Here is a 21,851-nt window from a genome sequence, read left to right as displayed (position 1 = left end):
TGGAAAAAAGAAGTACCTTTACAGGTGAGAAACCTGGCAGACACCATCTTAATCAAGTGATCAAAGTTAACATCATCAATATGGGGACAAATCAACAACATATGCCTTGGACAGAATGTACTGAGAGTACAACATTACTTCAGTGGTAATCTTGCCAAAAAATGCATGATTTGAATCTAATCACAAGTACACATCAGATAACCCCAAACTGAGGGACATTCTACAAAATAACTGGCCTCTATTATTCAAAAATGTCAAAGTCAAGAAAGAGAAAGAAAGGTTAAGGGACTGTTCTAGTTTGAAGGAATCTCAACAGAAATGACGACTAAATTCAGTGCATGACCCTGGGCCATGGAAACAGCTATAAAAGATCTCACTGAGACAACTGTTGAGATTTGACTATGGACTGTGTAACAGATATTATTGCAATAGTGCTCAATTTCTTGACAACTGTATTGTGTTTATGTTATGTAAGGCATTGCCCTTACAGTCAGGAAATACATACTGGAGTATTTAGAGGTAAAGGTTCGTGATATCTCCACCTTCAAATGACGTAGGAAAAAATGTTTATAGAGAGAAGCAAATGCGGCAAAAATGGTAAAGTGTATACGGTAGTTCCTTTCACTCTTCTATAAGATTGAAATTATATAAAATAAAAAATTACCCCAAATTCAGAAAGATAAATGGGTATGTAGATTTTTAAGGTAAGAAAAATTACTCTCCATCTGGAACCCTCTATTTTCAACCCATCACCTCAAATCATGCATAAGGATTTGAATATTTAAAAAATGCAAAGGAAATGGAAACTTTTAGTTAAGCGGATTGTTTACAGAGCAAATCCTTCCACTCAATTATAAAGATAACAGACAGAGAATCATGGTCATGTATAATAACCTGAAAGATCATCACTTATTGCTTCAGTCAAACTATTAGAATTAATGGACGAACTGAATAGCTTAATACTCAACAGTTATACTTATCAAAGGCAGAAAAAGATATTAAACAGCCTGCAACACATAATCGCATGCACAGTTTCTTCACCTAGCATGATGTGAACTACTACTTCATGAAGCAGGAAAATAAAAATTTGGGGTCTTCTAAATATATGACAGGAAAGGCCACAAGGACTTCAGAGGAACAATGTCCTATTTCTCTTTCACTTTTATAAAGTCCACATGATTCATTTTGATTAGACTAAAGTAGCATGCAAAGCAGAAAATAAAACATCCCTAAAAGGAATCCTAAAAGAGTGCTACAGCAATCATCAGCCAAAAGCTTCAGTCAGGACTCATTCTTTTGCATGTGGCATGAGAGAAAATGCACTTCGGAAAGAAGAAAGCACTCTATCATCATGAAAAATGCATCGTTACTTACAAAATGGTAGAGATGTCCAAAGGAGAAAACACAAAACAAATAAACATGCAAAACACCTCATTTCGAGTGACCCAACCTTCTATAACTGAAACCAAGCTATTGAGCTAAATCTGCAAAGACACATTTTTTTAAGGACTAGTAAGACTGTGGACATAAAAAGAAAACTCGAGTAGGAAAAGATCAAGAACTGGTGTAAAGCTAAAGCAGACCTGCTTCCTCATCCTCCTCCTCCTCTTCCTCATCATCGGAAGTGGATGACAAGGGAGTTGGTGCGGAGCTAGCTTGATTATTAACATATTCACCATACTGCATGCCTGTAAAGTGGAAAGCACAAACACAAGAGTCAAACCAACAGGAAAGATGAGAAATAAAATTCTGACATTGCATTAAAAGTGAGAAAGAACTCTGACATTCCGAAGAACATCCCAGCATGCATATTAATATCAGCTAATTTATTATCAAAACTGAAACAAACCGTTAGAAAATCTCTGCGAAGCAGTTTAGTAAAAGCAGCTTTAATATGAACTAATTGGTTTAAGTGTAAAAAAAAAAGTACCATGTCTGACACTGTTAATATTTAGGAAACTGCACTGATATTCTCTGAACATTTTACTGAGCTCTATATATGTTTACCTTCTTTGACCTTGGGGCCCTTGTGGTGTACTTCCTTTGGGACTGTGTATTCTTGGTGAGCAGTGATCATTTCTACTGAAATGAATTTATATAGCACACAACACAAGTACAGCTACTTGGTACCTTCCTTCTGCTAATGCCACCCTGCTGGTAACTCAGTTCTCATAACGGAAAAAGAATGACAGTTAAAGAAAAGAACTGTATTGAGCATAGTTCTCTGCTCAGAGTAGACGCTCAAAAAAAAAGGCTTATTAACTGTGGCCCTACAAGTGAGACAATTACAGAAAAGCAAATTTTCTGAGATGGCCAATCATCTCAGCATCAGACTAATGCCTACATGTGAGTCTGAAGTAGGTGAATGAGACTAGTCCTCAGTGTGAGATACAGCAAGAGAAAACAGAGTCTGTGGAAAAGGCACAACAACTGGTAACTGTATAGTACTTTCCTTTAAAAAAAAAAAGTTGATTGCATATTTTTATTATTTGATTAATCTAGCAAAATCAAGACAAAAAAATTAACATCCACAAAATTTCTAAGGGGGAAAATTTTTAAAACTTAATTAAAAATGCAAATGCTTCATAAATAAGAATAAACATCCTTACAAAGAAAAATCTTATAGCTCAATTTGAAAAAACAGTAACATAGTGTGGATTTTCAAGAACATTTCACAATATTGGAAGCACAATGAAGCCCTGCCTCACCGAAAAAATCATGTGGTACACCTCTGATGCTCTCTTTATTGTTTTTTCCAGATGACCTTTTTAATTAGCATGGAGAAACATAACTCATGCCTACAGTAAGAAAAAAGCTATTAAAGAGTAAAATCTGAACTTAGAAGAGAGCAAAGGTTAAACTGTATATGAATGAAGCTTTTATCCTCATGACTAAAGAAGTCATGGAAAAATCTGCTAGCTTTGCTGAAACATGTTTTAGATACAGATAAAATGGCAGTTATCACAAATTCATCTGAGAAAGTAAAAATCAATGTAAAATAAGTTCAGGCAACACAAAAAATAAACTTGATACCTTGAAAGACCAAATTCAGAGTGGCATGTTCCTCTAATAAAGGCCTAGTTAAAATGAAAATTTGACTAATATTAGACCTTAGGTTAAATATACTAAGAAGTTTATAACAGATATAAGTTAACAGTAAAAAGATTTTATAGAAAAGAAATTCTTCAATTTAAGAACTTCTTTAAAAACAAAGTACTTTCCCAAAATGCCAATTAGCATTGCACTTTAAAAAGTACACATGTAAAAAGAGAAAATGAAAAAAAGAAAAAAAGTACACATGTAGGTATGTATATAATAAGCAGAAATAAGAGAAAGAAGAAAAAAAAGAAATTACATTTACTGTGCTAAGCTAAGAGAGGCCAAAAAGCAGGAAGAAAATCCATTCTTTTCATGACTGAATCATTCTGTAGACTGCTGACTCTAATCAAAGAAGCCAAAGCATGGGGCAAACCTATATGTATTATAAGACAAATATTTTCCTCTCTTTTTCCAGATTTACTGAATAAAAACAGATATCACATATTATTGGAAAAATATCCAATGCTTAATTGGAAGCAAATGAGATGGCTATCCAATGATTAAAGAAAAATTTATAGAGCAACTACTTAACGCACTAGAACAAACCTATAAATAAGAACAGAGTAATATTATTTATTACAATATCATTTTAGATTATACAATTGTTGCCAACGTACTGTATTAACAGAATGTCACACAACATACTTAATTTTACTGTCCTAAAAAAAAGATGCAATCCTTTTTGAGAAGGGCCGGAGATGAAAGCATCAAGATTTAAGCTCTTCCCAACTGCGACTCAATATTTAAGGCTCAGAATTTAGCCTTCCTTTGCTCGTTTAAGTAAACTTTGTTAAAAGCTTGGGAATACTAACGGCAGAAGAATATGATATTTTAGTTAATCCACAGAAGAACGGTTAAGAGCTCCAGAATAACAATCAATTCATATTTAAATGCCCTGCTCTAGGTTGTATACAGCACACTGTCGAAATGTCCTGGGGTACCTCCCACCCCAGCCATCACCACCAAACAAGGAAGGAATGCCACACCCCCAATTCATTTTGTCTTAAGCAGAGCTTCCAAGGTATGAATCTAGAAAACCAAGAGGCGGGACGCTATTTCACAGACTGAATGACATGATGAAGAGCCTGTTACTGATAGGGCCCCAATATCTTTAAAAAGACATTCTGTTTGAACTACCTGTCATTAAAGTACCTTCAGGCCAAATTCTCCAGGAGAGTTGGAGTTGCTTAATAAAAGGCATCTTTACTGTTCCCTAGATACAGTTACACTGGGAATAAATAAAACTAGTCTTAAGAGAAAACAAATCCCTTGTGGAGGTTAGCTTTTTTAAATTCAAGAGTTCAGACTTTTGATCAACTGTTACCTTTCCTAATCTGGTCTTCTAACTAGGTACACACACTAGAAGACTTTGCAAGGGTTCCCACGAAAGAAGGGTTTTAAGGGAATCACTCTCCACAGTACTCTCTTTCCTACATCTTATCCACCTAAGAAAGTACCTGTGTTAAGAACAGACTTTTTCTCACTTTACAAAAGAAACACATTCCCTTAACTTATCCTAAATCTTACTAGGAAAGCTTCCTCCTTCTTTAAATGATTGATCAAGGCACCCTAAATCTACAGACTATCTTTTACCTTGCCATACATGCTGCAGTTAAAAATGAAACATATTAGAAATAGGGTTGGCTTTATTAATTCAGAAATAGTGAAAAGTAGGGTGGCGGCAGTAATGATAAATTTATTTAATGATTCTGCATGTGTGAAGGCCCCAACCACTACTGCCAAAGAATCCATTGCTTTTGAAAGAGTCACATGAGAACAAAGCAAAAACAGTAAGAAATACTGAACAGACAAGCAGCAGGACATTATGGATAAAGATGGGGACTCTGGGTTCAATTCCAGGTAATACCACTTACTAGCTGTGTGTCCTTGGGCAAAATTACTAACCTCTCTGTTCTTCATTTATATCATCTGTAAGGTGGGGTAATAACTACCTCAAACAGCTGCTGGGAGGATTAAATGAATTAATATATTTTAAATCTTATTAGAATGGTGCCTGAAATATAGTAAATACAAGTATTCACTACTCTTACTATTGAACTTTAAAAACATGTTTTTGTATATATTTAATTAAAAACAATTATTTTCAACTATTCTTAATACTTATCCCTAGAGCAAGTCATTAATTAGAAAAAGAACCTTCTACCAACCTGAATAATATTCTTAGTAATGCTAGTTCTTTTAAAAATAAGTAGAACATTTTCTAGGGCTACCAGTCTTTTTCAAGAGACACTGGATAAAACTCATAGGTAAAAATTCTACATGTTTCTTTCAGAAGCTATGAGATGTTCAATAAAGTACTTTACAACCTATTTTATCATAAAATATTTATGATGGTTATAATCATTTCATATCCCCTTATACTTTATACAGTACTTAATGCTTTCTACTTCCTTTTAACCAAAAAAAAAACAAAAAACAAAAATTTACTAGCAGGTAAACCTATTAGTACTTAGTAGTATATATATATGTGTGTGTGTATATATATATATAATAAAATACATGGGAACATTTTTATCATGAGTATGATGAAATTGAGTTATTTCTAATTTTTATGCTTGATTCCTATTTAAATACTAAAAAAAGCCAAATAACAAGAGTTTGATACACACTATGCATATATTTACCACAGGAATACAATGCTTTTTAATATAATCCTTGCTTCACAAACAGCCTAATATTAGGTACATATTACAATGTTTTATTTCAAATTTGGCAATGAGAAACAGCATATTGACTCACTGCCTAGTTTTTATAACCTATACTATAAAAAAGAATAATCTTTGACATTTAAATTTGATTGCTCTTAGTAATTTGGCTTAGGAGATGTAGGATGTAATTTATTTCTCAGCAGAGTTTATGATACCCCTTGAAACTTCAGGAACACATTTCTTTGAATTAAAAAATTAAATCAGGCTTTTTGACAAAGAATAAAATTTCTGTCACTGGTTTGAAAATGAGGACTGCCTTTGCCAATTAGGTTATATGGAGATGCCATCCGTGAGATAAATGACTTACATCACAGCTTGAAGTTTTTGATAAAAATACATTAAAGTATGTGATATTATACTGGCAATGATATAATAAAATTCATAATATTTTGAATAATTGCTAACTCAGTAAAACAAACACTGGGTTTGGAAGCAGAAGATCTGCACTGGGTCTTGGTATCCCTTTTGGGAACTTCTATGTCTTTGGGCAAAACACCTAACCTCTCTAAACCTCAGTTTCCTCATGTATAAAATAAAGGTGAAATATAATATGTCTGCTTCACATGATGATCAAGTGAGATAATACAACTTAAAGGTATTTTAAAATTGTAAACTGCTACATGAAATAATAATGCTACCAACTATCTACAATCTGGAAAATAAAATTCAACCAACAACAATAAAAATTTCTCACACGTAACTCACAAGGTTAAAAAACTTTATAGAACAATATTGCTTTAATAAAACCCTTCCAATACCATTCCTATCTACTTTACATGAACAAAGTTTCTCAGTAATTATATATATGCAAATAAAAACTATGAATGAAATTTTTCTAAAGTTTATCTTATTGTAATAATGAATCATATGCAATTCAGGTACACAAAGCTATGGTGGGACGGAGGGAAAGCCATTTATCTCAATGAAAGATGTTATTTCCAATAAAAATGTACTTTCCATTAAAAAAAAATACCAAAATTCACGATGTTTATGTTGTTTTGACCCACTAGATACTGACAATAATTGTATTGATAGAATAATCCAGAAGAAAAAAATGTTAATGTTTAGACACATGGTTATAGACAATATTTTAAACTTTCAATTATATATAATGTTATTGTAGCAGAAAAGCATGATAGAGTGATAAAAGAGTTTTTAGATTAAGAATATATTATATTATTACTACATTCAAGGGAAACATTCAAGGGATGTTAAGAAGAAAAAGGAAAAATGTAAACTTTCTAAATGTTAAAGAAGGGCTAATTTCACTTTCTTTTTTTTTTTTTTTTTTTAATCTTTTGGCCTCACTGCACAGCATGTGGGATCTTATTTCCCCGACCAGGGATCAAACCTGCGGCCCCTGCACTGGAAGCACAGAATCTTAACCACTGGACCGCCAGGGAAGTCCCTTCACTATCTTTTAAAGGATGACAGGCTTCATTCCAGTGGATACACAGAAAAACATAACATCTTTTTTTTAAAAGTCAACATACGCAGTATGTTGAAAATTATGTAACTGCAAGTATTTAAACTTCTGGTGAAAAATTTTAGATGTCAATCTAAAAATGTTCAAGTAGTTACAGTTTTTTCAAAAAATTTTTAGGAGATATGCAAGCAAAAATTTGAAGCCTCTCCTGTAAAAACCAGTAAAAAATGCTGAGAGAATAGGTCAGAAAGGGTGTCTTTGAAGCTGGGAATGTCAACTGAAAAAAAAAGCACACCCTAAGAGCTGAGAACTATGTTATCTGGCGGACTTTCTGAGGGCTTCAAGCCGGGAAGACAGCCTCTCAGACAGCTCTGAGGAATGGCTCCGAAGAGGGAAGGGAGGAGCCGGGACAGACAGAGGCTTCTGCGACAAAGACCAGGGAGTCGGAACCTCAAGAGATGACCATTAATTACAGAGAACCGGGTATCTCAAGTCAGTGAACGTAGCACTCTTCTGTGTATGGGAAGATGCAAGAGCCTGGGCTCACCGAAATTATTCCTCTCACAGGTACCATAGCTCTCTAGGGCAGTGTCCTGTTCTTTCCTACCCTGAGTCCCCTCGGGTGCCCTGCTGCGGGGTTGGCTGCAGCGGCTCAGGGCTCGGCAGTGTGTCTCCATCCTGAGTTCCCTCGGGGCTCACCGCTGGCGGCAGCTTGGTAGTGGCTTGGTGGCTCAACATTCTTTGCTTTATGGCAGGCAACACTCTTCATTCACAGGAGAAAAAGACTAACCTCTTTTAAGTATCAATACTTTCGTAGTCTTATCAGACCCACAGCGCGCCCTACACAGCCATACCCTGCACACAAGGGGCGTCAGTCCTGTAAACTACAGTTTGCACAACGTACATGGGGCCATAACTCATACACATCTCTGTGTGTATCCAGATCTACCCAAAGGCAATGAGACCACTAAGTGACCTACCTCCTACTTCAGAAAACGGAACAATAAAAGCTGCAATTCAAAGGTCTCCAGCATTATCTTTCCTGTTACTTATTCAAGGAGTTTACCTTAGGTAAATCAAGAGTTTAACAGCCAACAAAAACAATAATTCAGCCTCATTTATAGAAAGAGCACAAAATAGAAAGGTTTGAGTTGAAAATCTTTCACTCTGGGGACTTCCCCGGCGGTCCAGTGGTTAAGATGCTGTGTGCTTCCACTGCAAGGGGCACGCGTTCAATCCCTGGTCGGGGAACTAAGATCCCACATGCTGTGTGGTGTGGCCAAAAAAAGAAAGAAAAAAAGAAAAATCTTTCACTCCGCTATTTACTAATTTATAATCTTGGGCAAGTTACCTAATCTTTGTGAATGTCACTTTTCTCACCTGTAAAACCAGGATAATGTCTACCTAGTAGAATTGGTACGGGGATTAAATGAGATAGTAAATATGAAGTATCTGGCACATTGTAACTGCTCGATAAATGATAGTTCCTTCTCTTTTCAAATCTATCTTATTAGTAAGAAAAAGGAAACATAATAATTATAATTATTTAGTGGGAAAGTGGTTTACAAAATGATACAGTAAGATGATAGGATGGTATTTAAACTAAAATGGTCAAAAGGAAAACATAATAGGAAAAAATAAATTAGCGGGGGCAATGTAAAGGGCCAAAACAAGCAGCATATATATCTTAACACCTGGAAGGTAATTATCAATGTAGAGGAAAGACATCACTCATTTAGTTAGGGCTCCTAGGTACCCCTAAGTTTCTTCTACTCATGATAAGTAAAACTTTCCTACCAGCCCCTCACTTTGAAAGTAAATGCTTATAATAACTAGATTCTATTCCTAATACACCCACTGGCTTGTTGGGAATCAGTGGACACTCTCTGGTGCTGCAGTTGGTTTTCCTAAAAAAAAAACCAAATAAGAAAATCTATAATGTATAATCTGATCAAAGGATAGAAAAGCCTCTGTTGACCACAGGAACACTCAGCAGATCTAAGCAGTGAGATCAGCCTAAGGATTTATGTTGCTTTTTCCAAGTCTCAGAACATAAGAGAGTTCTTCATACTCAAGGTGAGGGGCCGTCACTACATAGGGAATATAGTCCCTAAAATATTACTAATGATTGTGCTAGAAATACAAGCCACATATTCCTAAAAACAGTTATCTCTCATCAAATGAAAAATATAGTTTATTAACCTGAAACATCAATAGATTTGGAACTTTAGCCAGACAGAAAACAATCAAGAACACAACCAAAAGAAAAGGCAATGTGGGGAAATGGTCAAAACAACACATTTTAGTCACCTGTCACTTATTTAACACACGGAGAATATTAAACAAGCAAACAAATAAACCATATTGTTCATCAATGATGCAAGAGTGTGGCTTACAATTTCATTTTCATCCTCTCATTCTCAAAATTGGGTCAAAAGTTACTTTCCATTAATAATAATGACAAGCAAAGAAATCATCAAATAGGATATGGAAATTCACAAAACAAGGAAATCTTGAGTGATTCATCCTAAAAGAAACTATAATAACCTTTAAAAAATAGAAAATAAATGGCTCATAATGGAGGGATGGAGTAGTAAATTATAATACAATGACACAATGAATTAGCCATGACTGTAAAACTGTACAGATACACGAAGAACTGCATAATTTAATAAATGTAAAAGCAAAATACAAAATGGTATGTAAACTATGATTGCAATTATATAAAATACATAACAGATTTAACAAAATTCTATAACGTAATTATAAAAAATCATAAACAGAGACTGGAATATATTAAAAAATAGTGTTTGAATTGAGATTATAAATTCCTTTTTCTCATATTTTCCATAAATCATGGTTCATCAGTTTGACTTTTTAAAATCAGCTATTTGAATTACCGTGTGCATATATATATGTACAATATAGACAGTATAACAAATTTTTCAAATACCTTTCTGCTGTAATAGCTCTGACGGCCGTGCAACTGAGGCCAAAGGCTCAACTGGGCGACCTGCAGCAGGAGGCGTTCTTGTTGACGAGGCTCCTGACAAAACAGCAGATACTACTGGGCTGGACTTGGGAGGCTGAACATTTTGCATTACAGAACAGGACAAAGTATCTGCAACTGAAGACAAGAAACTATTTCATCCACAGCAGTAAGCTTGAAATATATTAAAATACTAACAAAATACCGTTAATCTGAAGTTCTTGTAAGAAACTTCAGCAGCATCACATTTATCTAGTATATCTATACCTAGAAAATAAGGGGTCCAAAGAAATGATTTTCAAAAAAACTAAAAACTTATTCACTAAATGTTTTTAAAAGTCTTTAATGGCAATTTTCCTAAAACATTTCACAAGCTTCCATACCTTCTTAAACAAAATGAACCCCAAACAGCTTTTCTTTACTAACTAATGATCACTATTATTAATACTAATTATTGTACTGTGCAATGGTTCCTTAGATAGATAAGATGAACAGAGGTTATTTGCTTCTGCAGTAATGTGATTCATGAATTATACAGATGTTTCTAGTATTAGCTCAGATCCCATTTTGTATTGTAAACTGCCACTTCTCATTTGCTGTTTCTAATCAGATCCCATATCTCACAGGTAACTAAGTAAGGGCCTGACAGTAACATTAGGTTGGACTTCTGGAATAAAGTACATGTGATTCATAGTTGGCCTTTTTGACAGCTCAAACTGCCTGACCTACGGGATCATCTTCAGCCAACCAAGAGATAACTGAAAAACCTATGATGACAACATAGTGTCCACTGATGGATGAATGGACTTTAAAAATGTGTTGTATATACACACATATACATGTATGTATGTATGTGTATGTATATATCAATACATGCACGTGTGTATGTGTATATATACAGACATATATACAACGGATGAATGAATAAAGAAAATGTGGAAATAAAGAAAACACACACACACAATGGAATATCATTCAGACATAAAAAAGAAGGAAATCCTGCCATGTGACAACATGAATGGACTTGTAGGTTATTACACTAATTGAGATAAATCAGACAAAGACAAATAATGCATGGTGTAATTTATATATGGAATCTAAAAAAGCCAAACTCACAGAAATAGAAAGTTTCGGTTGCCAGAAGCAGGGAAGCGGGGGAAATGGGGAGATATTGGTCAAAGAGTACAAACTCTCAGTTATAAGATGAGTAGGTTCTGGAGCTCTAATGTATAGCACGGTGACTACAGTTAACAATACTGTTATTATATACTTGGAAGCTGTTCAGACAGTAGATATTAAATATTCTCACCATATACACAAAAATGGTAATTATGAGAGATGATGGATGTATTAACTAATCCTACTGTGGTAATCATTTTGCAATAAATATGTATATCAAATCATCATGTTGCACATCTTAAACTTATACAACAGTATACATACACATACAGACATGTTCGTATGTGTATATCTGTATGACATATTCATATATATATATATATATATATATATATATATATATGAACAAAGTTAGGTCTAAGACCGAAACAAATGCAAGAATATAGTGACAGAACAAAATGTGATACATTTCCCAATAGAGTACAAATGATATGAGAATGGAGAAAGAAGGTGGGAGGTAGTCTAAATACGTTAATTGCCACATCATTTTTGGGAAGGACAAACGTCATTGTGAGAGACTGAAAACACAGTCACGATATTGTGCAGTTCCTCTCATTGAGAAGTGGAATCTATTTTCCCACTCCCTGAATTGAGGCTAAACTTTCGACTAGCTTTAATCAACAGAATGTGGCAGAAGTAATGGTGCACAAGTCCAAGACCTCAAGTCTCCAAGAGGTACTGCAGCTTATGCCTTTCTGCTCTTGAAATGCTGCCCTGAGACCATCACGTAAGGCAGCGGTCCATAACCTTTTGGCACCAGGGACCGGTTTCGTGGAAGACAATTCTTCCAAGGCCTTGGGTGGCGGGGGAATGGTTCAGGTGGTAATGCAAGCGATGGGGAGCGGTGGGGAGCCGCAGATGAAGCTTCGCTCGCTTGCCTGCCGCTCTCCTCCTGCTGTGTGGCCCGGTTCCTAACAGGCCGCGGACCAGTACCAGTATGCAGCCTGGGGGGCTGGGGACCCCTGACGTAAGGAAGCTAATCTAATCACACGGAGAAAAACCTAGGTGCCCCACTGAACGGTGTGCACCAACTGCTAGACGTATGAGTGAAGTCTACGATCCTCCAGCCCAGCCAACTCTCCAGCTAAATGAAGTCACATGAGTCCAAGAAAACCGGCAGAGGAACTGTCCAAACAACCCACAGAACTACGAAAAATAATAAATAATTTTTGTTTTAAACCAGCATTAGATAACTGGTGAAATCATTAAAAATGCTAAAGTAACAGAGCGATGAATATATTTAATAGTACAAAGTAAAAATTAAGATATAATCACCTAAAATTGAGTGATAAAAAAAAGGAAAGGGGTGTGGAAGACAGAGTAAATATACTAACTTTACCTTTGTTCATAATAAGAAACTAAAAGACACTGTCTAAAAATATAGAAGATATTTCTGCCTCTGGTAATGATGATCTAGGTAATTAGGATCAAACCTTCTACTAAAGGTAACTTTAAAAACTATACTTAAAAAGATCTTCTTAAAATAATCAAAGATCTAACATGATATTAATGAATCTCTGGGTGCAAATCTGTAAGAAATTGAAAACTCAGAGAAATAAGCCTAACACTCAGAGCTGCTTTCACCCTGTGGCTATCTGTTGCAAACCTGATCTGCTGTTTTCTGTAGCCTTGCAGAGCATGGGAAACAAGACATCTCCCACAGCACACCCAAGATGGGGCACCTGATTCAGCACCCCATACCTCCACTTTCAGGATAGTATCTGAAGGGTTATAACCTTGGGATAAGGATACACCAGGAAACTAAGCCTTACAAAAGCCAGCAGCTTTGATTCAGAACATCTGCACAGTCCAGTACATCTAGACACTTGGACTTGGATGAACGTGATCACAAGCTGGTAGTACCTGGAGGAAACTGGCAGAAGGAAATATAAATCCTCTCTGGAGAACAATTCCATCATCCTAGGCCTCAAATTATTCCCACAAGTAATTTTTCAAAAAACAATTGCAAGGGGCTTCCCTGGTGGCGCAGTGGTTGAGAATCTGCCTGCTAATGCAGGGGACACGGGTTCGAGCCCTGGTCTGGGAAGATCCCACATGCCAAGGAGCAACTGGGCCCATGAGCCACAACTACTGAGTCTGCGCATCTGGAGCTTGTGCTCCGCAACAAGAGAGGCCGCGATGGTGAGAGGCCCGCGCACCGCGATGAAGAGTGGCCCCCGCTTGCCTCAACTAGAGAAAGCCCTTGCACAGAAACGAAGACCCAACACAGCCAAAAATAAATAAATAAATAAATAAATAATAAAAATAAAGGAATTCCTTTAAAAAAAAAAAATTGCAAGCACAAAGTCGAAGATAAGTAGTTCAGGTTTGAACATGGCCCTCTGTGTTCTCCAGTCTCTAGCCTGATACATGGCATCAGCCTCCTTACAGTCCTTCAATAGTCTGCCAGCGCTTGAGGGTGAAGACAAAACATCTTACCCTGAAAACTTCTTAACATGGTCAACGAGGCCCTGAATGATCCTGAGTTCCCAGTCTCCTCCTGGCCCATGGTTCTCCTCTAGCTTCACTGGTCTTTCAGTCCCTGAACTTGCCATGCTCTCTCCCATTAAAGGGGAATACACTTGCTCCCCCTTAGATGTAATAAACTTTTTTCTTTAATAAAATAATTGATACAAATAAAAGGTGATAAATATATTTGTATGTATTTATAAAATCATAATAAAGAAATACCCATGAATTCAGCATCCAACTGTGAAAATAAAACATTTCCAATACTGCTGAAGCTCTTGGTGTACTCCTCAGGGAAGGTATTCCCTTGCCTCCCCTCTGAACTGTGTTCCTTATTCTCTTGCTTTTGTCATTAGTTTACCACACAAATAAGTATCCCTAAACATTATTTTTGCTTGTTTTTTAACTTTATAACAATAGCATACTGCATATATTCTTCCATGAATCCTGTTACATTTCTGGGATTCATTTGTGTTAATGAGTATAGCTCTATTTCATCATTTTCACTGCTGGTCAGTAGCCCACAGGAAGGATATACTTCATCCATCCTATCATAAATGGACTTTTGGGTTCTAATTTTTTGTTTTCACATACAGTACTACAGGAATATTCATGAACATGTCCCTGGTACACATGTGCTCGTTTCTCTGGGGTGGAGCTTCTCAATGTGGGTGCCACAGCTCAAAAGTGTGTATGTAGTGGTACAGCAAGGGATGAGGATCCCCTCAGCCCTGGGGGGCCTGTGGAAAGTGAGTTCCTTGGCCTGGGGAACAGACTAGACCCTTTAGCTCAGAATCCGCCCCCCGCAAAATGTTATTTTCTACAAGTACTACACATCTAAAACAGGAAGCGGTGCTGTAGGGCCCTCTTATTCAAAGTGTACTCTATGGGCTACCAACACTTTATACAGAAACTTGATAAAATCCTTAGGCCAGGCAATACTAGACCTGGTGAATCAGAACCTCCATTTTAACAAGGCCCCAGGTGATTCACACGCACAAAGTATGAGAAGGACTTCTCTAGAGTACACGAAAGTGGGATAGCTGTGTTTTAGGGTGTGGTTACCTTCAATCCCACTAACGCCAAACTTCCCTAAAATGCTGAACCAATAGGTCCTTCTACTAACACTGTCTAAGATTTTCCTGTTATTCCACATCCTTGCCATCCCTTGGTATACTCGGTCTTTCAAAGTTTTACCATCCTGCCGCTAGGTATAAGTAGATATCCCATTCTGGTTTTAAGTTGCTTTTCCCTGGTTATTAATGAGACTGAGTATGTTTTCCTTTCATCTGTGAAATGCCTGTTCATGTATTTTTTTCTTGGGTTGCTGGTCTTTTCCTTATTGATCTTATGTGTTATTTGTATATTCTGGATAAAATACTATAAAAATTTTTTTTCTCCCGTTTCATGGCTTGTCTTTTTGTTTTCTTTATGTTGCCTTTCAATGAAAAAAAGTTCTTAATTAGTTGATAGTAAACCTTATCATGCTTATTCTTTATGGCTAGCTAGCATTGTGTGTGGTGTCCTTAAGAAATCTTTCCCAACTCCAAGGTTCTTCCATATTTTCTCTGAAAAGTTTTAAAGTTTTGTCTTTTTGCATTTAAATATTTATTTCATCTGTAATTTATTTTATACACGGAGAATTTATTCTTCAGATTGCAGCTCACATATCAGAGATCAGGGAAAACTTCCTGAGTACTCTATACCTAGAGTACTCTCACCAAGCACCATACATCTCTGCTTCACGATACTTAAATAATAGTAGCAATTTTACATTTATTTGTGTTTATTTTGGATAATGTTTGTCTCCCCAAGAAGATTACAAACTTCATGAAGATAAGGATCAAGTCTTTTTACTTGTTATTTTATCTCCCAGCACTAAAATAAACACCTGTCACATAGCTGGCTTTCAAGTATTTGTCAAATAAATGGAGACAAGTTCCACAAATATGAAGGACCACAGAAAAATGCCAGCCAAAAATCCAAAAACAACAACAACAAAACTACCCCTTTCACAAAGAGAATTTGACAGATGAAACATGGTACACTTAGAGACAGAACCTACAATTCAAAAATAAATCATTTGTCTGTTTATCTATTTATTTATTGGCATTAAGGCAGTTCCCCTGTTAGTTTTTAGTAGCTCCTTAGTAACTGTACATAAACTCTTTTGAAACTAGGAAGGTTAACCAAATTCTCAACTAATAGCACCATTACCCATTCAAGTTGTTCAAACTAGAAAATTTAAGTCAACTTTTATGATTCCTCTTCCTTCATAGACCTTATCAATGAATTCTTGAAATCATCTCTTGCCGTCTGTCTTCTGCATGAATAAATCTCCACCTATGTCAGCATCCTTCATCTAGACAATTGCCGTGATCCCTTCCCAGCTGGTCCTCCTGCCTCCAAGTTCCTCCTCCTCCAGCCCACCTACCACACTGCTCACAGAAGAAAGATGCGAAACACAAATCTGATAGCGTCACCCCCTCGCTTAAAAATTTCTGATGGCTGCTGGTTACATATAGGACCAAGCTTATGTTTTTCCTTCAAGTCTTTTCCTCTCACCTTTCCAATGCCATGGCCCAGGAGAAACTGGGAAACTGAGATACAGAAAAGGGACAACTGATAAAGTCAACTTTTGAAGGAAGTGGTCACAAAGAGGGACATCTCATCTTCTGAGCTTGAAGAAGGAGTAAATATAGAAAAATTTACAGGTGGAAGGTATAAAGTTGAGTAAAGATGATAAGGTTCAAGAGTAGCTTTGGAAAAACTGAAGGAGTATGAGTGTGAGGGAGCATAATTATTACTATCTCACAACTCTGCAATCTCATCACAAGTTTCCAAAACTGAAAATAATCTCTTAACTGTACTCCAATGTAGTTTTCTAACTTACTTCTAACTTGCATTTCTTTATCCAGATAGTCACCTCCTATAGGGAGCTATTTTGCTTTTCCTCAGGCACATCATCACCCCGAGATGACAGATGTATATTAACTTATCAGTGGTTATACCTTAGTGTCATATATGTTGTGGATTTTTATATAAGGATTACACAAATGTTTATTATTATTATTTTTATAAGTAGATTTTTAAGTGTTTTTTAATAAAATTGTACTCAGTACTATTCTACAATATGCTGTCAAGATGTGATCCTTACTGAAGTTGTATTACTCAGCCAACTTCATCTCAAACTAAGAAAGAGCTTCTGAACCTTGAGAAATTTACCTATAGTGACAGTTTTAAAAATTTTAATGGTATAATAAACACCAGCCAAAATTTCACTCTAAGTTAACAACTAAACATAGCCCCCAAAACATACATCACTATGTTTTTAATAAAGCAATCTGAAATTCTAGTGCTAAATTGTACTAACATGCTTTTCTAAAATAAAGAGGCAAATGGACTTCCCTGGCTGTGCAGTGGTTAAGAATTGGCCTGCCAATGCAGCAGACACGGGTTCGAGCCCTGGTCCGGGAAGATACCACACGCCGCAGAGCAACTAAGCCCATACGCCACAACTACTGAGCCTGCGCTCTAGAGCCCGCAAGCCACAACTACTGAGCCCGTGCACCCTACAGCCCGCGCACCACAACTACTGAGCCTGCGTGCTGCAACTGCTGAAGGCCACGTGCCTAGAGCCCGTGCTCCGCAACAAGAGAAGCCACTGCAATGAGAAGCCCGCGCACTACAACGAAGGGTAGCCCCCGCTCGCCGCAACTAGAGAAAGCCCGAGTGCAGCAATGGAGACCCAACGCAGGCAAATAAATAGAATTAAAAAAATAAAATAAAATATAGGCAAATGAGATAACATTTACATGTCTCTTTTATTCTCTGTTTCTGAATATGAACTCATCAACTGCCTAAAAGTAACAGCATGTATCAATCACTGTGTTTTTGATAATCACTTAAGTCAGGTTTATGCTTTTGGATCTCAACCCTTCACAAATTGCTTAAGAATTTTTACTATACTACCTGAAAATGAAACTAATATAACCAGGTAATAAAAAATGCAATCATTCTTGTCAATTACTCAAAGACTGATTTTCATACAAAACTATGATTAATACCTAAGATTCTCATTTTAATATGACATTATAATTTAAGAATGTCCAAAGCAATTAAATTGCTTGTCTTTCTAGAACATTAAAATCAGTATACCCATGGTTCCCAAACCTTGTAATTAGGCACCCAAGTTGCCCTCGCAACAAACTCACAGAGTTCCGAGGGATGTTTTAAATTTTCAAGAGAAACACAGTGACATCTGTCAAAAAACCTTGTGAACTATTACTACTAAGTAGCTTGAGGCACTGGAAAAAATATTGAGAAACATCAGCTGAGAAAGTTTAGGAACTTCTGTAATATTTAAAGTACGTTTTAAAAGTAACCTCTTTATTTCTTTTGAAATGGTGACGAGCATGGGTCATATTAACCTGAGATACACTTAATTTGTCAACTTCTGAACTACAATTAAGAAGTCATTTACCAATCTAAAGGGAAAAATAAAGAAACCCACTTCTTAACAAATGAACTTCTAAAATTATATTTACTATGGCTTTCACAGTATAGTATCACAATTAAAAGAATGGAAATATACCCCCTTCTCTCTGCGTAATGGCCTAATTACTAGTTATTCAAATAGAAGGTAATTTTGTAATTATTCTTACCCTTTATTCAACATTTTCTTCAACGATAGGCCCTTCCCCACAGGTATTCTATTCCTTAGCCAAGTGGCCCTACATTTCCCTAATCCTACATCTCAGCATAAATTAGTTCTATTCAGTCCCATCTCAGAATAAGACAGGAATTACCTGAATTTCTTCTTTTTTTGTCACAAAAGTCACAAAATCCTTAAGTCAGAGGGACCTTAGGATAAGCTGATGTGTGAAAGGACTGCTGAAAGAAGAAAGAAAGAAAACAGAATTTCTAGGGGACAGAAAGCCCTGGTTCTGAGAAGGGTAGACTGAGAGTCAGAAGAAACTGAGCTTCAGGACAAGCTCTGTTTCTAACATTAATGACTACAGGCTTTCCTCGTTTGTTAAACAAAAGGACTACAGTAGAATATGGATCTGTTACCAGACATCACTTGTGACCAAGTCAGAAATACAGATTCCCAAGGGAATTCCCTGGTGGTCCAGTGGTTAGGACTCTGTGCTTTCACTGCTGAGGGCCCGGGTTCGATCCCTGGTCAGGGAACTAAGATCCCACAAATTGTGTGCCAAGACTACCCTGGAGATTCTATTCTAGCTCAGTAAGTTGGGTTTCAAGATCACAATCTGTGCAAGGGATTCTGGTGCACAGCCAGATTTGGGAATTGTGATAGATGCTTCAAGTTGACTTACCTAAAACCCAGTTAATGCTAAACCCCTTCTTTCTTGCCTGCCTCTACCATGGAGGCTACAAAGCTAAATATTCATTTTTTAGCCTTCCCTTAAATTAGAGATGATCTTTTAAAACAGCTATGGCAAATGATATGTAAAATGAAATGGGGTCAATGCCACGACCCCATCTTCTTTCCTCTCCCTTCTTTCTGCTTTTAACTTTGACTTGCTGTCTACAGGTACAGAAGTTATCTTGTTTCTATAAACCAACATACTAAGGATGGCAGAGTGGAAAGGGAGAAAAGACACTGAGGACATCTAGGTCTACTGCATCTGCCTAGACTTCTTGTTATGTGAGAAAAATACCACCTTTTTTGTTTAAACCACTATTAGTTGCTTGTAGCCCAAAGTGTTTCTAAACAACATAGCAACGAAAGAATAGATGATCTCAAATGCACACTTCAGATCTGATATTCTAAAGTTCTAACTTTAAATAATCTAACTGTCTAGGGAATGATACTTTTCTACAACATCCTTGACATATGGCTATCTAGACTCTGATATACAATCTAAAGACATCATTCAGAAAACTATCACAGCTTTAACAATTCCCATCCTTTACGTACCTTTTCGTTCAGTTCAAGAGCAGATTTTGTTAAGTTCAAGTTCACAAGTTGAATTAAAGTGAATATATCCTATGCAAACCCCACACTAAAAAACTACATACCTTGCATATATACTTTTTAAACAAATAAATTTAACCACATCTTGGTTTAGGAAGGTAAGAAAAACTAATTACAAGGGTATTCTTCATGTATCTTTCTCCATCTTTCCTGTCCTTCATCCTAACTTACCAATCTGGGGCTGAGAAAACATCAACTTTAATGTATAGGAAATATATCTTCTGTGAAAGTCGCTAATGGGGGTTCACCTAGAGAAACCAGTGTGGTATTGCAGGCCATCATTTTTTCTATAGTGAATAGGGCTATGGCTGGAATAGTAACTGTCCCAAGGTTGAACTAATATAAAAAAGAAAGTAGTAGCTACCAAAGCATATCCCCAAATAGACCCTTCCATTTTGCCTTATTCCTAACTCACATTAAAGACAACTACTGCAGAGGCATGAAAACACAGCAATAAATACCAACTGAGATCCCAATCATGGCAAGGAACCATGCTATACAAGGCAGATGGTTGGGTAGCTAATTGTGAATAGATGAAGGGGAAGGGTTCAAGAAGATGCTGCAGAATTCCACTATAAGTAAAGCAAATAAATGGCAAAGGTGAGCTAATTTCCAATTTTTCTATTAGGCAGTATCATCTTTAACCTTCATGCAATAAAAATCAGATTGGAAATGCACTGATTTTCAACCATGCTTTGGTGAACTTTTCATTCAACCTACCAGGATTTGTTGGGTTGTTGGCTGTAGCCAGGGAGGTGTGGTTTTGGATTAGATTGTCTTGGGTTGACGGAAGGCCTGAAGCTGACCACGCGAAAGTGTTGTATCCGGAAAGACTCTGCTGCTGGTGGTACTGTTGTGATGGTGGAGGTGGAAGTGGTGATGGATGGCTGATAGCTGTACTTTGACCAGAAAATGAATTCTCTCTAACTGGCCTGACAGTCGGAGCGTTCTGTGAGGTAAACATTTGCTGCCCATATGGATCACCAGCCGGTAGAGAGGGATATGAAACACTAGGATACGCAGCGTTAGAAACAGTTGACAAAGCATAGTGACCGCAAGTGGAGGGAAATCCCTGAGCAGCAACGGAAGAATTGGCAGAGTACATGGCTGGACTGTTGTAACGATTCACAAAAGAGGAGTATGGCTGGGAGGCACTCGTCTGCAAATGTGATGCTGATGAGCCGGCACCTTGGAATGACCCCAGAGTGGACCCCACGACGTGAGGGGCAGGAGGAACGCTGCCATACATCTGCTGTGCTCCTGGCTGCTGGCTTGCTGTGTTAGGAGTCACCACATTTTGTGTCGGTACCCTATAGAGACCAGAGTAGTAATCATCACACTGGCTATCCAATGGCAATGAGGTCATTTTCCCAGGTCCTTGAGAGTAATGTCCTGAGGGAGCAATGTAGCTTTGAGGAGGCAATCCATACCCAGACGGAACTTGCATTTGATTCTGTGCCGGACCTGAAAAAAAAAAAGAGCAAATATTTACAAGAATTACTAAGAAGGCAACTAACTTTTAAGCACAGTTCCCATCTAAATGTTGCCCTAATTTACTTCTTCATAATCCCAAATTGTTACAAGAGATTATACTCTGATAGACCCACTGTGATAGCCTCCATGATGGCCCCCAAAGACCCCCACCCCCTGGTACTGACCCCCTCCCACAATATACCAGGACTGGACTGTGTGACCAACAGCATATAGCAGAGGTAATGATATATCACTCCAAAGATCTGCCCAGGGCTTCCCTGGTGGCGCAGGGGTTGAGGGTCTGCCTGCCAATGCAGGGGACGCGGGTTCGAGCCCTGGTCTGGGAGGATCCCACGTGCCGCGGAGCGGCTGGGCCCGTGAGCCACAATTACTGAGCCTGCGCGTCTGCAGCCTGTGCTCCGCAACAGGAGAGCCTGCGATAGTGAGGGGCCCGCGCACCGCGATGAGGGGTGGCCCCCGCTTGCC

At 37.3% G+C, this 21,851-nt stretch overlaps 1 protein-coding gene across 6 annotated transcripts in view; it reads right to left on the bottom strand.

The window, feature by feature from the left end:
• The window catches only part of SEC24B (SEC24 homolog B, COPII coat complex component), a 92,864-nt gene that overhangs the window by 50,216 nt on the left and 20,797 nt on the right, over nt 1-21,851 (bottom strand). For 2 of the 6 annotated variants that reach the window (XM_082389159.1, XM_082389160.1), the window contains exons 2-4: nt 20,613-21,356; nt 10,208-10,381; nt 1,584-1,688 (exon numbers count right to left, since the gene is read on the bottom strand). In XM_082389159.1, coding sequence (XP_082245285.1) covers nt 1,584-1,688; nt 10,208-10,381; nt 20,613-21,356 — 1,023 coding nt within the window. The remainder of the gene's footprint in view (nt 1-1,583; nt 1,689-10,207; nt 10,382-20,612; nt 21,357-21,851) is intronic. The other 4 variants (XM_082389161.1, XM_082389162.1, XM_082389163.1 and 1 more) reach the window with 3 other exon arrangements.

Source organism: Balaenoptera borealis (assembly GCF_965194805.1).
Source record: "Balaenoptera borealis genome assembly, chromosome: 4".
Taxonomy (NCBI): Eukaryota; Metazoa; Chordata; class Mammalia; order Artiodactyla; family Balaenopteridae; genus Balaenoptera; species Balaenoptera borealis.
Note: the sequence above shows the minus strand (reverse complement) of the source record. Positions and strands in the feature narration are given on the sequence as shown.